Below are 13,892 nucleotides of genomic sequence, written 5' to 3' on the forward strand. Positions count from 1 at the left end.
CTACCCATATCCAGGTCTCTGATCCAGCACTACCCATACCTAGGTCACTGCTCCAGAGCTATCGATACCCAGGACTCTGATCCAGCACTACCCATACCCAGGTCACTGCTCCAGCGCTATCAATACCCAGGTCTCTGATCCAGCACTACCCATACCCAGGTCTCTGATCCAGCTTTACCCATACCCAGGTCACTGGTCCAGCACTATCCATAGCCAGGTCTCTGATCCAGCGCAACCCATGCCTGGGTCACTGGTCTAGAGCTACCCAGACCTGGGACACTGAATCAGGGGTTTCCATACACAGGTCTCTGATCCAGCTCTACTCATACCTGGGTCACTAAATCAGTGCTACCCAGACCCATGTCACAAGTCCAGCTCACTGTGACCTGAATCAGCGCTACCCAGACCTGGGGTCATTGAATCAGCGCTACCAGGATCCGGGTCTCTAGTCCAGCACTACCCAGACCGAAGTGCCTGGTCCAGCGATACACAGACCTATGTCACTGGTCCAGGTCACTGGACCAGTGACCTGAAACAGAGCAAGCCAGACCCAAGTCTTGAGTCCAGCACTACCCATACCCAGGTCACTGGTCCAGCTCTACCCATACCCAGGTCACAGAATCAGCATTACCTGGACAGGGGTCTCTAGTCCAGCACAACCCATACCCACTCCCCTGGTCCAGCACTAACCAGACCCAAGTCGCTGGTCCAGCGCTTCACAGACCCATGTCGCTGGTGCAGCTAACTCAACCAGTGACCTGAATCACCCAGATCCAGTCTTTAGTCCAGCACTACCCGTACCCAGGTCTCTGGTTTAATGTTCCAGGTGTACAGAGAGGAAGGAGGGCAATGAGACACCATGGCTTTGTATTGTTGCCGCGGCCACACCTCGCTGTGGAAGCACACAAACCAAACACTCAACAGAGCTGGAGTGGCCTGCGTTCAGGGAAGGTTTTCCAATGTGGACAGCGGTGGTGGAGGACGTGCTCAGACCGTTTACTTTAGTCAAAGTACAAATACCCAGATGCAAAATCACTCTTGTAAATGGGAAAGTACCACGTTGCTACTTATGTAAAAGTATATGTTCCTAATTTTACTTAAAGTACTAAAAGTAAACATACTTTTCATATCCAGTGTCCTGATATAACATAGTCTATAATGTTATTATAAAAATATAAATTACAATAATAAAAAATAAAAAAACCTGTAGGTTGTATCATAGTCATATACAAGGAGATGGAGCTTGTGAATCACTGATATGCAACTTTGAACTTCCCTTCCCTTCTGGAGGCGTCTACGTGCGGACCTAGGCACCATCAAAACAGACTCATCAACAGACTCAGACTCAACCTCTGAGTTTTACATTTTACAATTTTAGTCATTGAGCAGACGCAGCCATCAGGAGCAATTAGGGGTTAAGTGCCTTGCTCAAGGACACTACAGCATGCTAGCAGGAGAGCCTTACTAGACGACCAGCTCTACCTCCTGAGCAACCATCCCCTTTCTTATGGGAAATGTGAAGCTTGTGAAGCCCCTTGAGACTGCTCAGTGATTGAGGGCTACATAAATAAACTTAAGACCCAAGTCGATTCACCGCTCCTCGACGGATCACACAGAATGAGGATTTGTTTTTGTGCTTTTTACGCAGACAGAGGGCAAATGGCATGCAACACTTAAGGGCAACAATTAAATTACTACCGCAACAACAAAGAGACATTAGAGCACGGCGGCATTAATGCTCTTCATAGTCTTGGTTTGGTTTGAACTCTCTTCATACAATGTTTGGGCAATTATCCCAAAACGTGTTTGTCAAGCCCCTGCCAATGTATGTGAGCTGAGAAACGCCGTCTTTGTTGTCGTTTCCTTGTTAGTAGTTACCCAGCGGTGTGCTTTTCGGCAAACGGAGCCGTCTGATTTCGGGAAGGGCGCTCGGGTGCTGTAAAAGAGGAATTATCCAATAGTTCGTCTCACTTTCTCCATCAAGCGTGCACGCACGCACGCACACACAGACACACACACACAGACACACACACACACACACACACACACTTGTGTCCGGTCTTCCGTCTCTCACTATGTGATTATAGTTTATTTTTGTTTATTTGTGTGTGTGCGGCAGTAGTGTTGGGTGCTACACATTGTTTATTCAACACATCTCAGGATCTGCCTGCTCTGCTCCGCTGGTTGCCAACCTGGTTTTAACCACGGGTCACATGCACATTTGGCTCTGGAGCCTTTGGATCAACTTTAAAGAAAGATAGCATCAGCTTGTTAAACCTATCTTTTTTTTTTTTTTTTATGTAGGTTGTCTCAACTTACAATGTGCATATTCATTTCTCAATTTGAAGTTGAGAACTACTGTAAGAAATATCGATTTTATATTTTATTTTATAAGAAAATTAAAAAACACAATACATTTGACAAAAAGTTTCTATTTGTTTTTCAATATTTAATATATTTCTTAATTTATTTGAATGTATTGTGATATCTTTATCGTCACTACGGGCTGCAGGTTGGCCACCACTAATCTACTCTCGGCTCCGGGGTCCTAATGCCCGCCCTGTTTCCAGTTGAGGCTCCCCAGAGCTCGACATTAAAGAGCACTGAGCACTGTGGGGCCTGTGTGTACGTGTGAGTGCACATGGTCCAGTCGGCGGCACCCACCTCTCTTCCTGTCCCAGTGGTGTCCCCCCCTGTCGCCTCAGTGTGTCCACGCACACCCCACTCAGGAAGGGGAGTCTGCTCAATGGGCCAGGCCTGTTTTTTGTTTTCCTCGGGGGTGGGAATGGGGCCTGTTTTCCTTTTCCCTGCACATTAACCAACCGCACGCCATACACACTGCAATAGAAAGTTCAACACAGCAGTGGGTGAAGGTGGAATGTACACCCTCACTGACCCCCGTACCTTTCAATATGTGCACTTATGTTGCCGCCACTGCACCTGAATCAAATCCATTATCCATTTACTTAATAAAATTAAAGTAAATTCAAATTAAAAATTAAAATTAAAGTCAATACATCTTAAATCCACTGTATGCCGTTTTCTCATCCTGAATCAAGCATTGTTTATAAATTGGGGGGGGGGGGGGAGCCTGAGTTTGGGTTATTGCACTTTCCATTTCCTAGGAAGTGAATAAGGTACCGGACATTCTTCGAAAATTAGGTCAATCAAGCCATCGATCACTGTGCCACTACGCCCCGGAATCTCGCTTCATACCGAATGCGTAATCGTACCCGACCCCCCTAGTGGCCGCCGAATGAATCAGCCGGACTTACACCATGTTCCGTCAATGAGAGTTTAAAACTCCCTTTATATAGCGTTTGCAATCCGACTCTCCATAGGAATGAATGGGGCTTTTTTCCTCTCGGTTTGTTCTTGTCGTTTGTCGCGTTCAATGTGAAGTGGGCTTCAAGGTACAAATGCTGTTCTTTATGCGCGGTAAAAAGCAAACCCAAAAAAAAGTGGGATTTTTCTTTTGATCATTTAAAATAATGGCGGCGTCAGGGACGTCACCCGGACATCACCGCCTCAGTCGAAAAATGTCCCATTTCCAAGTCAACCGGGGAACTGGATTTACATGAAGGTGTTTATGTTAGTACCGCATAATCATTCACCGGGGCCGAGGCGTAAATACTACAGACAGAGCGGTCGGCAAATATTTGTTTTTTTCTTCCAGGTGAGATGGTTAATGAGAACCATGGAGGACCTGCCTTTTGTCAAAGCCTCCTTTTCCATTCACACACACTCTGCGTTCACCCCAGCACATCCACATCCACGTATCCAGAATGCAGCCACGGACTCGGGCGCATTTATTTAGTGTCGAACTGTGACCAATTACTACGCAGTACGTGGATGCGGGAGGAAAGGAGGTGTTTTGAAAAGTGCCTGTCAGGAAGCGAGGGCGCGAGGGAGGACCCCGTACGACGGGCGGAGCTAAAACCTACGGCGACTTTTGTTGTAATGTTTGGGGAGACGGAGGAAATGTACCGAAGCGGGTTTGGAGGACGTTTCCTAGGCATAGGACTGCGCGGCTTCGTTCCGTTTTTACATCTAGAGCATTGGTTAGGGTGGTAATCCGTCCGATCGCCCGGGTCGCGTGCATTACGCCACAAGTCGCAGAATTCCGCCCAAAACTGCAACGGGTGTTTTCATTTTTTCTCTGATCAGTTTATTTTATTTTTATTTTTTTCTTGGTCAACTGAGGTGTTGGGGGGGGGGGGTTATTTTATTTTTTTTCCATCGAAAGCTGCTGTTCTGTTTCCTGTCGAAATTACAACCGTTAACTTAGTTGCATGTGCCTGATGTTTACATTGTTGCCGGGGAAAGGCGGACCCCGTCACCAACAATGGAAACAGCATACAGAGAAGCTTGCATCGTTCAAATACACTCAATGGCCACTCCTTATACAGTGCCAGCTAAGGAAAAATGATGACTCACTCGCGTTTTGCGAGTGAGTCATCATTTGATGATATGTCTGCACTATCATACTAATTCATAGTTATGCAAAAGTACACACACAAGTGCACACCAATGGTGCCCTCCTGTGTCAACACATTCAGTGTAAAGCTAACCCTATATTAAGACTCGGGCGGATATGTAATTGTGTGTGTGTGTGTGTGTGTGTGCGTATGTGTGCACAGATCCTAGCCAACCTGGTGATGGAGACCCTCCAACCAGAGCTGAGGGACCTGATCGCCCCTCGGCTCAAGGGGAAGATGCAGCAGAGGCAGAGGAACTGGATGCTGGTAATGAGCCCAAGACATCCAACGGAGCATGAAATAACAAAAGAGAATAAAAATGAGACTAAATCAACTGCATGGGAACATGTGGAGGGCAGCAGGGGGGCGGTGGATGGGTATGCACCGTTTAGCAGCTGATTATTCCACCCAAAGTAAGCTTCTTACAGAAGTTTTAGAAATGTGAGGTAGTGAGTTGGCCGGAGGTAGAATTGGGAGGCGAGTTCAAAGAATAGACCGCGTTCAATTTTTTAAGTGAATTCTATTCTTTCCCGTCGTGGTTGACGAGAATTGCAATTGTAATTTGAAATTGTAATGAGAATTTGTTTATTTTTAAATTGTAACTCAGATCTCGGAGGCGGTGTACAAGCAGGTGCTGTGCCAAACCTCGTCCCAGTTCGAGAGCCTGGTCCAGGCCTGCGAGGCCCAGAAGCAGCAGCTGGACGCGGCTCTGAGGACGGACATGGACCAGATGGTCACGTCCAAGGAGCACGTGAGCGGAAAGATGAAAGGTAGGGAGGGGTGGACAGAGACATAGATATATAAATACATAGATAAATAGATACATAGATCTATGATATATAGATACATAGATCTATGGATCTATAGATACAAAGATATATATCTATATATACATAGATACAGAGGTACATAGATATATAGATATATATATAGATATATTGACACATAGATTCATACAGTTTATACATAAATATAAAGATACATAGACATATATGGATATATAGATACATGGATACATAGATAAATATATACATAGATACATGATACAGAGGTACATAGATATATAGATACATACTGTAGATATATATAAATAAATATATTGATACATATATACATAAATCTATAGAGACATAGATATAAAGATACATAGATACATAAATAAATATATACATAGATATATAGATACATAGAAATATGGATACACATATATATATATTTATGTATCTATGTATCACACACACACACACACGAACCATAAACAACTGACACACCCTCTGTGGTTCTGAGACACTTGACATGTTTGTATTATGTTCTCGAACCAAACAATTTGGTTGGACACGTAACACGAGCCCCGCCCCGCCGCTGATGGAGGCTCCACCGCGCCCGTCCGCTGATGGAGGCTCCACCGCGCCCGTCCGCTGATGGAGGCTCCACCGTGCGGCCACCACACCGCTCAGTGGAGGGTATTCAGTGTCTGCTCAGGGCGTGGCCAGGGTCTCTCTCTCTCTCACAAATTAGAAAGGAAGGAGGAAAAAGAAAAATAAGTATAATGTATGACGTATAAACTACATTAAAATTAAATATGTAACGTAACGAATAAAATGATGAAATAATATTAAAAAATAAATATAATATAAAATTAAATATAAAATATAAGGAAACCTAATGTAAGATACATGCAATAGGAAATCATTATATAATATAGGATACTCCAGAGGCTGTACAAATGACAAGAAAAAAAGAAAAATAAGTACAATATATAAAGTATAAAATATATAAATAGAAAATATAGATGAGATTATATAAAATATAAAGAATATATATAATTTTAAAGAAAATATTTGATATAATGTATGATATATGCAACAGGAAAGCATAACATAGAATATATATAATAATATTTATGTATATATGTCCAGCTTCTATAGAATATATAATAATATTTATGTATATATGTCCAGTTTCTTTGCACTATCTACTTCACTTTCTCTTTTCAGTCCCTTTCTTTTCCCCCTTTTCTTTCAATTTAACCAAATCTTTATTGTCCCACAGGGGACAAGGTTATTTCCAGGCAATACACCAAAACAGTAAATACACCAAATCCCAAATGATTCACCGCGCCACGGCCGACCGATAAGACGACCACCCCTCTGCTGTTGTTTTCCATTTCCACTCCGAGCAGCCGCCTCCCCGTTTTTAAAAGTGACTTGGCACGGGCAGCTCATTTTCTGATGTTTTGTTTCTCTTAGCGTTCAAGTGGAGGAGCAGCATTCCGTGGCGTCCGCCCTGTGCGCCTGCTTTGTAATTCTACCGCACGGATTGAAAAAACAAAAATCCCAAAACCTCAGGAACACTGCACATACACATGGTGTGTGTGCGTGTGTGCGTGCGTGCGTGCGCGCATGTCAAGAATTTCGAGTCTCATTCTTCAACTGTGTCAATTCAGGACGTCTACAGGTCTTTAAATAGTCTTTGAATGTCTAAAATGAAGAGTTTAACTATTATTAATTATTTTGCTGAGGGCCCCCTGGAGCCTCCCGAAATACCCTGTGGGGATCCCAGGACCCTACGTTGGGAAACACTGCATTAGTCTTTCTATGAATCATAGTTTCCCTTTCTTCTTCAATTATACTTGAAACAACGAATGGACAATGTCAATGACATAAATTCAATGTGTCCTTCATGTCTCCTCCATGTGTCCTTCATGTCACCTCCATGACTCCATGTCTCTTCCACATCTCCATGTCTCCTCCATGTCTCCTCCATGTCTTCTTCACATTTTGTGACAATTCCTCCTCCATGTCTCCACATTTTCTACCCCATGTCTCCTTCGTGTCTACATGTCTTTCCATGTCTGTATAATTTCTCCCTCACATCTCCTTCATGTCTCCATGTCTCCTCTGTGTCCCCTCCCCACAGCGCTGGTGCTGCCCAAGGCGGAGCAGCTCCTGCGGGACAGCGTCCAGCCCTACGTCAGCTCCATCCTGGAGGCCTTGATGGAGCCCACCAGCCGGGGCTTCTCCGAGGTGCGAGACGTGTTCTTCAGAGAGCTGGTGGAGCTCAGCAAGAACACCCTGAACGGGGGTGGCAAGGAGAAGATGGGAGAGGTGAGGCGGGGCAGGGAGGGGTGGAGGTCTGGCATCTTGAACTGTGTGGATGTATTTATTTATTTTGGATATCTAATTTTTTATCAATAAATCTGTCTGTACAAATATATCCATCAACCCATCTATCGAGCATCAACTGCTTTACCTTCCAGTGAGATCTAATCCTGCCTCCAACCATCTTCCCTCCTCTCCCCCTCCACCCCCTCCACCCGCAGCAAATGGAGAGGATGTCCATGCTGGCGTTCCACCCGGTGAAGATGCAGAGCTGCTACGAGCAGGTGGAGCAGCTGAACCTGGAGGGTCTGCAGCAGAGGTTCGACGTCTCCAGCCCGGCCGTGTTTGTCCAGAGGGCTCAGATCCTCATGAGGGAGGTGAGTCGCCATTGCACTTATGACAATGGCCCTGCAGCAAAAAGCAGTGCGGGGCTGGTCTGCAACACACACACACACACACACACACACACACACACACACACACACACACACACACACACACACACACACACACACACACACACACACACACACACACACACACACACACACAACCAGCACTCCGCTGCCTCTCCTGCCACCTGCTGGCTGCATGTGAGGATTTCCAAGGATCAGTGTGTATGGAGATGTGCTGTATGCATGCATTAGTGCAGTGATTTTCAACCTTTATTTTATATCAAGGACCCACAGGACCCATATTGATTTTTTTTTCATACCCAAAGCGAAACAATAGGCAATAATACATTTATAAAATAGAACAAATAATCAATAACCAATAAACCTCTATCAATAACTCAAATTCTGAAGTAGGAAATTGTGCAGGCTTACATATATATATATTTATACATATAAATATATATATATAAACACATATATATATATACACATATACAGTATATATACACATACAGTATACACACACACACACATATTTATATATAAAATCTGTACATATTGTGGGTGTATATATTTTTTAATTTGATTCCAAACTTACATACGCGTCTTTACCATAATTAGGGAGAACTATCAAAACAGTCATCGCACATTCTCTAACGGTGCTAAAGGTGAACATCAACTACTCACCATTTTGCTGGGGGGTCCCCCCTGGAACCCCTCTTGAAGGAACCCAGGGAGTCCCCGGACCCCCCGTTGAGAACCACTGCGTCCGTCTGTGGTCGTCCCGAGACTGAAAAAGTTTCATCCCCCCCCCCTCCCGTTTATGACGGAGACAGCAAATGGACGACGCCGTTTACACGTTCGAGCAGCTGCTGCACCAGTCGCTGGAGGCGCAGGGAGACGAGGACCTGTGCAAGACCATCCAGGGCTGCCAGGACAGAGTGCTCAAGGTGGGAAGGAGGGATGACGGAGGGAAGGGTGAAAGGACATATAGGAAAAGACCACGCGGTGATCCAGAACATCCCCAAGGGAAAATAAAATAGCATTCCGTCGTACAACAGAAGAATGGTTTAAAGCTGAGCGTAAACAACTGTCTCAGAAAACGCAAGTTGAGAAATTTCTAATTCCAGCGGGTGACTGGCGGTTTTTGCCGTTGTTTGTGCAAAATTATGACATAAATAAACTAGATTTTCGTGAGATATCATTTTACTTGATGACTTTTCTTATAACAAGAAAAAAATATTGTGATGAGTTCCATTATTATATATGTGAGTTATATTCTAGTCTAATAAAAACTGGTTATAGAACACATAGTACGGTTGAAATAAGTAAATATGTCTTGAAATGTGTTCCCTCATTGAACCAAAGAAGACTAAAATAAATATCCCACGACTGGCTATTCTTTTCTCAAAAGATAGATGAAGACATACAATTCTAACCCAGTGAATTTATCTCCAAAGAAAACACTATATATTCATATGTACAGATTTTTTTGGCTTGCTGAGGTGGAATGTGGGCTGAGCAGATTTGGGTCAAACTGTCCTTCTTAACGTCCATCAGGAAGTGGAGACAGGAAACTCCTCCTGCAGGAAGTTAAGTTCCTCCTCTCCAGCATCAGAGGAGGAACGAGGGAAGTTATTAGGAATACAGACACAAACAAAAACACACACAAAGCAAACAAACACATGAACACCTGACACCAAATTAAGTCAGGATTTTGGGTGTTATTACTCGGGCTCAAAGAATTAAAATAATGAATAGCGATTAACCAATTGTTTTTTTATGTACCCAAATTTGACCCTTAAAATGGATTTCTCCATTTAAAAAGCATTGCATCACGTTATAGCTTATTAAGAAATGCTATAATTTCATTATTGAGAACAGAAAACACAAAATAATCTTTATTCAAATGTGTTTAATGGCTACGGAGGGTTCAACGGGTCGAACAAGGAAAAAATCATTAATGGCGCCCTAAAAATTTTATTGGATTGTGTTAAGGCACGAGTAAAGGGTGAACCGTGACAGCCCTAGTTTTATTACATAATACGTTGAAATGTTACATAATTATCATTAAGAGAGGTAGAGGTTACGACAAAATGCAGCAAGTTATTACAAAATGAGGGCGTTATTACATAATAAAGGATACATGTCATATTTAAACAAGTTATTACAAAATGAGGGCGTTATTACATAAAGGATTCATTTGTTATATTTAAACAAGTTATTACAAAATGAGGGTGTTATTACATTACAAGATACTTGTTATATCTTAACAAGTTATGAGAAAATGAGGACATTATTACACAATCAAGGATAAATTTGTTATCTTTAAACAAGTTATTAGAAAATGAGGGTGTTATCACATATTAAGGACACTTGTTCTATCTTAAGGTGTTAGACTTGAAATGACGGCGTTATTACATAATAAAGGATACGTTTGTTATATTTAAACAAGTGATTACAAAATGAGGACGTTATTGGTGACCCTTTGTCCTATATGTGTGCGTCTGTCCCTCTCAGAAGTACGACTACGACAGCAGCACAGTGCGTAAGAAGTTCTTCAGAGAAGCTCTTCTGCAGATCATCATCCCCTACATGCTGAAGCAGCTCTCCCCGTCCTGCGCCCCCGTGAGAAACACACAGCGCCACTTCCTGCTTCTCCGCATGTCACTGAAACCTCATGGACACCTAGTCGCTATACTCACACACGTACACAGCTCCGCTTTTATGGAAGTTTTCTTCTCCATTGGACGTAGAGGTCTTCAAGGGTCCCAAATTTCAGACCCGAAACCCTATTGGACCTGGAAAAAGGCGGGGACCCCACCCAAAGCCAATTGGCCATCATAAAATGTGGACCCCAACCTGTTTGGGTCCCGGGTCGGGCCTCAGGGTAGTTGGGTTCAGGTAGACCCTTGAAGACCTCTAATGGGCGGATCCACACACACACGCACACACACACGATAAATAAGCTCACAATAGGCCAACACACCACCCGATCCCTAGCACCAGCACCACCCTTCAATCAATTGAAAGCCGTTTCACTCCATTCCAACATCTTTTTTTTGTTTGTTTGTTTATTTTGCCAGGAACTGCCCAAATTCAAGGAGCTGATCTTCGAGGACTTCTCCCGTTTCCTGCTGGTGGAGAACGTCTTCGAGGAGGTGGTGCTGCACTCCGTCACCAAGGACATCATGATGGGTGAGGGTATTGACACGTAGCGCGGGGGCAACCGGGCAGTAACGATGGAGGTGATGGCGCCGCTACGGTGGGAGGACGAGTCGGAGGCGGGGAAGGAACCGGAGCTGACGGAGCAAGTTGGGTTAAAAGCACTTCCTCGGCCACGCCGAGGAGGACACTTGCCTCTGTGATGTAACTCAGATTGTCAGAACCATGATAATAATTTAAGAGTTGTGTGGAGGAGTGCTCTATTCCCCAACCAACACAGGTAATGTTGAAGCCGTCGGCCATTTTTTTTTTTTCTTTCTAAAAACTCCTCCTCCACCTCTTCCTCCGTCTCCCCAGCTGTAAAGGAAGCCGCCGTCCAGAGGAGACACAACCTCTACAGGGACAGCATGGTCCTCACCAACAGCGACCCCAACCTGCACCTCCTGGGGGAGAACCCCTCGGTGGACTGGGCCACCGAGTTCGGGTCCGGGGCCGCCCAGCCGGAGGACGCCCTGGGCGGAGGATCCGGGAAAAGGCGGCGGCAGGTGGTGTCCATGATCCAGCTGGACGGCGTCCCCCTGCCCTACGAGTCGTGCATGGAGGTTCCGGGGGTGGAGCTCATCCCGGAGGAGGACGACGAGGCGGCGGAGTCCCCCGGGGACGAGGACCGGCTCCCCGAGAGCCCCAAGTCCCCGGACAGCGTGAACGAGATCAGGGGCCTGATCAACCCGGTGGTGGAGGTGGAACCGGCGGCGTTGGAGAACAGCACGAGCCCGGCTAACGGGACGGAGCCGGGGTCGGGCACCATCACCCTGGAGGACGGGGTGACGGAGGAGGTGACGCTGATCACCACCGTGGTGGAGGGCTCCCCCGCCAGGAAGTCACCGAAAGACAAGACGCCGCCGCCGCCATCGTCGTCCCCGAAGGACATGGTGCGGCGGCTGATGGGAAGCAGAAAGCCGGAAGAGCTGGCCGGCGAGGAAGCGGAGACAGCGGCGCCACGGGAAGAGGACACGGACAGAGCCGAGGCTTCAGTTGCTGAGGCGCCGCCGCCGGCAGCAAAGCTCGCCGCCGCCGACAGCAGCGTCCGGTCCCCAACCGGCGGCGGGGCGGAGCCTACGGCCGTCGCGAACGGCCTGAAAGGAGGGGACGGCGACGGCGAAACGGCCGACCCCGGGGAGGTGGTTTTCGGGGAGGGAGACAAGGCCCTGCACAACGGCTCGGAGGTCGGGGAAAGCCGCGGGGAGAAAGTGACGCTGCACACGTCCGACGTCCTGTGTGAGATTTGAACCCGGGGCTTCCATTTCAAACATGACTGTGTGGCTGTTTATCTTGCAAAGCACCGTCTTCGCCGCCTGTACGCCCTGTCCCGCTCACCCCTTGAGATAAGCCTCCTGTTCTCCATTCGATAAAAAGGTAAATCTTTATGCAAAATACTTTGCATGACACTGAATTCACAATATTGTTCGATGACATTTAATGTGGTATGGTCACTAATTATCAAATGAAAACACTATATCATGTAGTACATATAGCGCTATATATTAACCAGATACATTACAGGTCTGTTATTATTATTATTATTATTATAATCAGAAATGCTCATTTAAGATGCAGGAATCACACAGAAATGGGATCTTTTCACTCAGCAAGGAGGGCTTCCTGAAATCAGTCTCCACACATATTTGTGCAGGGAATTGTACGTCGTAGCAATTTTTCAACATGTAGGGTTTTAAAATACATTTTATATGGGTTTATAAACCTTTCGACAGTTGTTGGTTTGTTTGTTTGCTGGGTTTTGCTTTGATCGGCTTGTGCAAATTGTGACCCACTTATTTTTGTATTTAGATAGCCGTGTTGTTTTGGAAACCCTTTGATTGACGTTTTGGAAAATTTGCAGCTACCCCCGTAGTTTCAAATACCGATCATACGCAGCACCTCTCGAAAGGCGAGTTTCAAAGTACTTTCCAGAGATAAAAGTACTTCAAAGTAAGTAAAGAGTGCATACGTTTTACTCGCTGGGTGGTTGAGAAAACTCAAGATTTAATATCCAACTACAGTGTGGGACGAGGTGGGAAATCTAATCTTACATGAATGATTCTATTCAAATATTGTTTTTAATTGATATTGATAGTTTAAAGCGAAGCCAAACGGTGACTTATGGGAACGTGCTTTGTCCTTTGATTATGTTTCAAAACCTCATTCAAGCTCTTTCCTTGATTAAACTGCTGCGGTGATGCTGATGCTCTGGATTTTCCATAAAAACGTCAGGGAACCACCAGGGGGCGCTGGGTTCATTGCAGGCATGAGGGAACCGCATATTGAATAATGAGGGTGGCAATTAAACCGCATTTTCATCACAGAGCTCTGTCTGGGGAAATGTTTTGTTTTTTTTATGTACAAGTTAAAAATGCTGTAAAAGATAAATTATTGTGGTTAAAAAAAAAAAAAAAAAAAAAAATGGTCTCTGGCTTGTGTGGAAAACCTATATATTTTATATTGTTTTGTATGACTGGTCTAACTAATCTTTTAGTAACCACATGCTGTATCCAACGTTGTTAAGGGAGGGGTTCAAATACTCTTGCAGCCCTCTAAATATGAAATATGAATATTATGTCCTATTAAGACTCAATTCCCACTTTGTATAATTGAGACACGAGAAGCCTTGGTATTCTGCTTCATTGCGGTCAATAGGACCGTTTCGTTTATTTATTATAAAAGTCGTCAGCTGCAGCCCTCTTTGACCTTGAATT

At 44.9% G+C, this 13,892-nt stretch overlaps 1 protein-coding gene across 1 annotated transcript in view; it reads left to right on the top strand.

Moving 5' to 3' along the window:
• Positions 1 to 13,688, top strand: part of niban2a (niban apoptosis regulator 2a) — a 41,312-nt gene extending 27,624 nt beyond the window's left edge. Inside the window, exons 7-14 of the mRNA XM_080017546.1 lie at positions 4,641 to 4,745; positions 5,086 to 5,248; positions 7,398 to 7,585; positions 7,801 to 7,956; positions 8,811 to 8,924; positions 10,495 to 10,602; positions 11,061 to 11,172; positions 11,497 to 13,688. Of these exons, the coding sequence (XP_079873672.1) occupies positions 4,641 to 4,745; positions 5,086 to 5,248; positions 7,398 to 7,585; positions 7,801 to 7,956; positions 8,811 to 8,924; positions 10,495 to 10,602; positions 11,061 to 11,172; positions 11,497 to 12,428 (1,878 nt within the window). The 3' untranslated portion in view covers positions 12,429 to 13,688. The remainder of the gene's footprint in view (positions 1 to 4,640; positions 4,746 to 5,085; positions 5,249 to 7,397; positions 7,586 to 7,800; positions 7,957 to 8,810; positions 8,925 to 10,494; positions 10,603 to 11,060; positions 11,173 to 11,496) is intronic.
• The last annotated feature ends 204 nt before the right edge of the window (positions 13,689 to 13,892 follow it).

The sequence above is a fragment of the Zeus faber genome (genome assembly GCF_960531495.2).
Source record: "Zeus faber genome assembly, chromosome: 17".
In the NCBI taxonomy this organism is placed as follows: domain Eukaryota; kingdom Metazoa; phylum Chordata; class Actinopteri; order Zeiformes; family Zeidae; genus Zeus; species Zeus faber.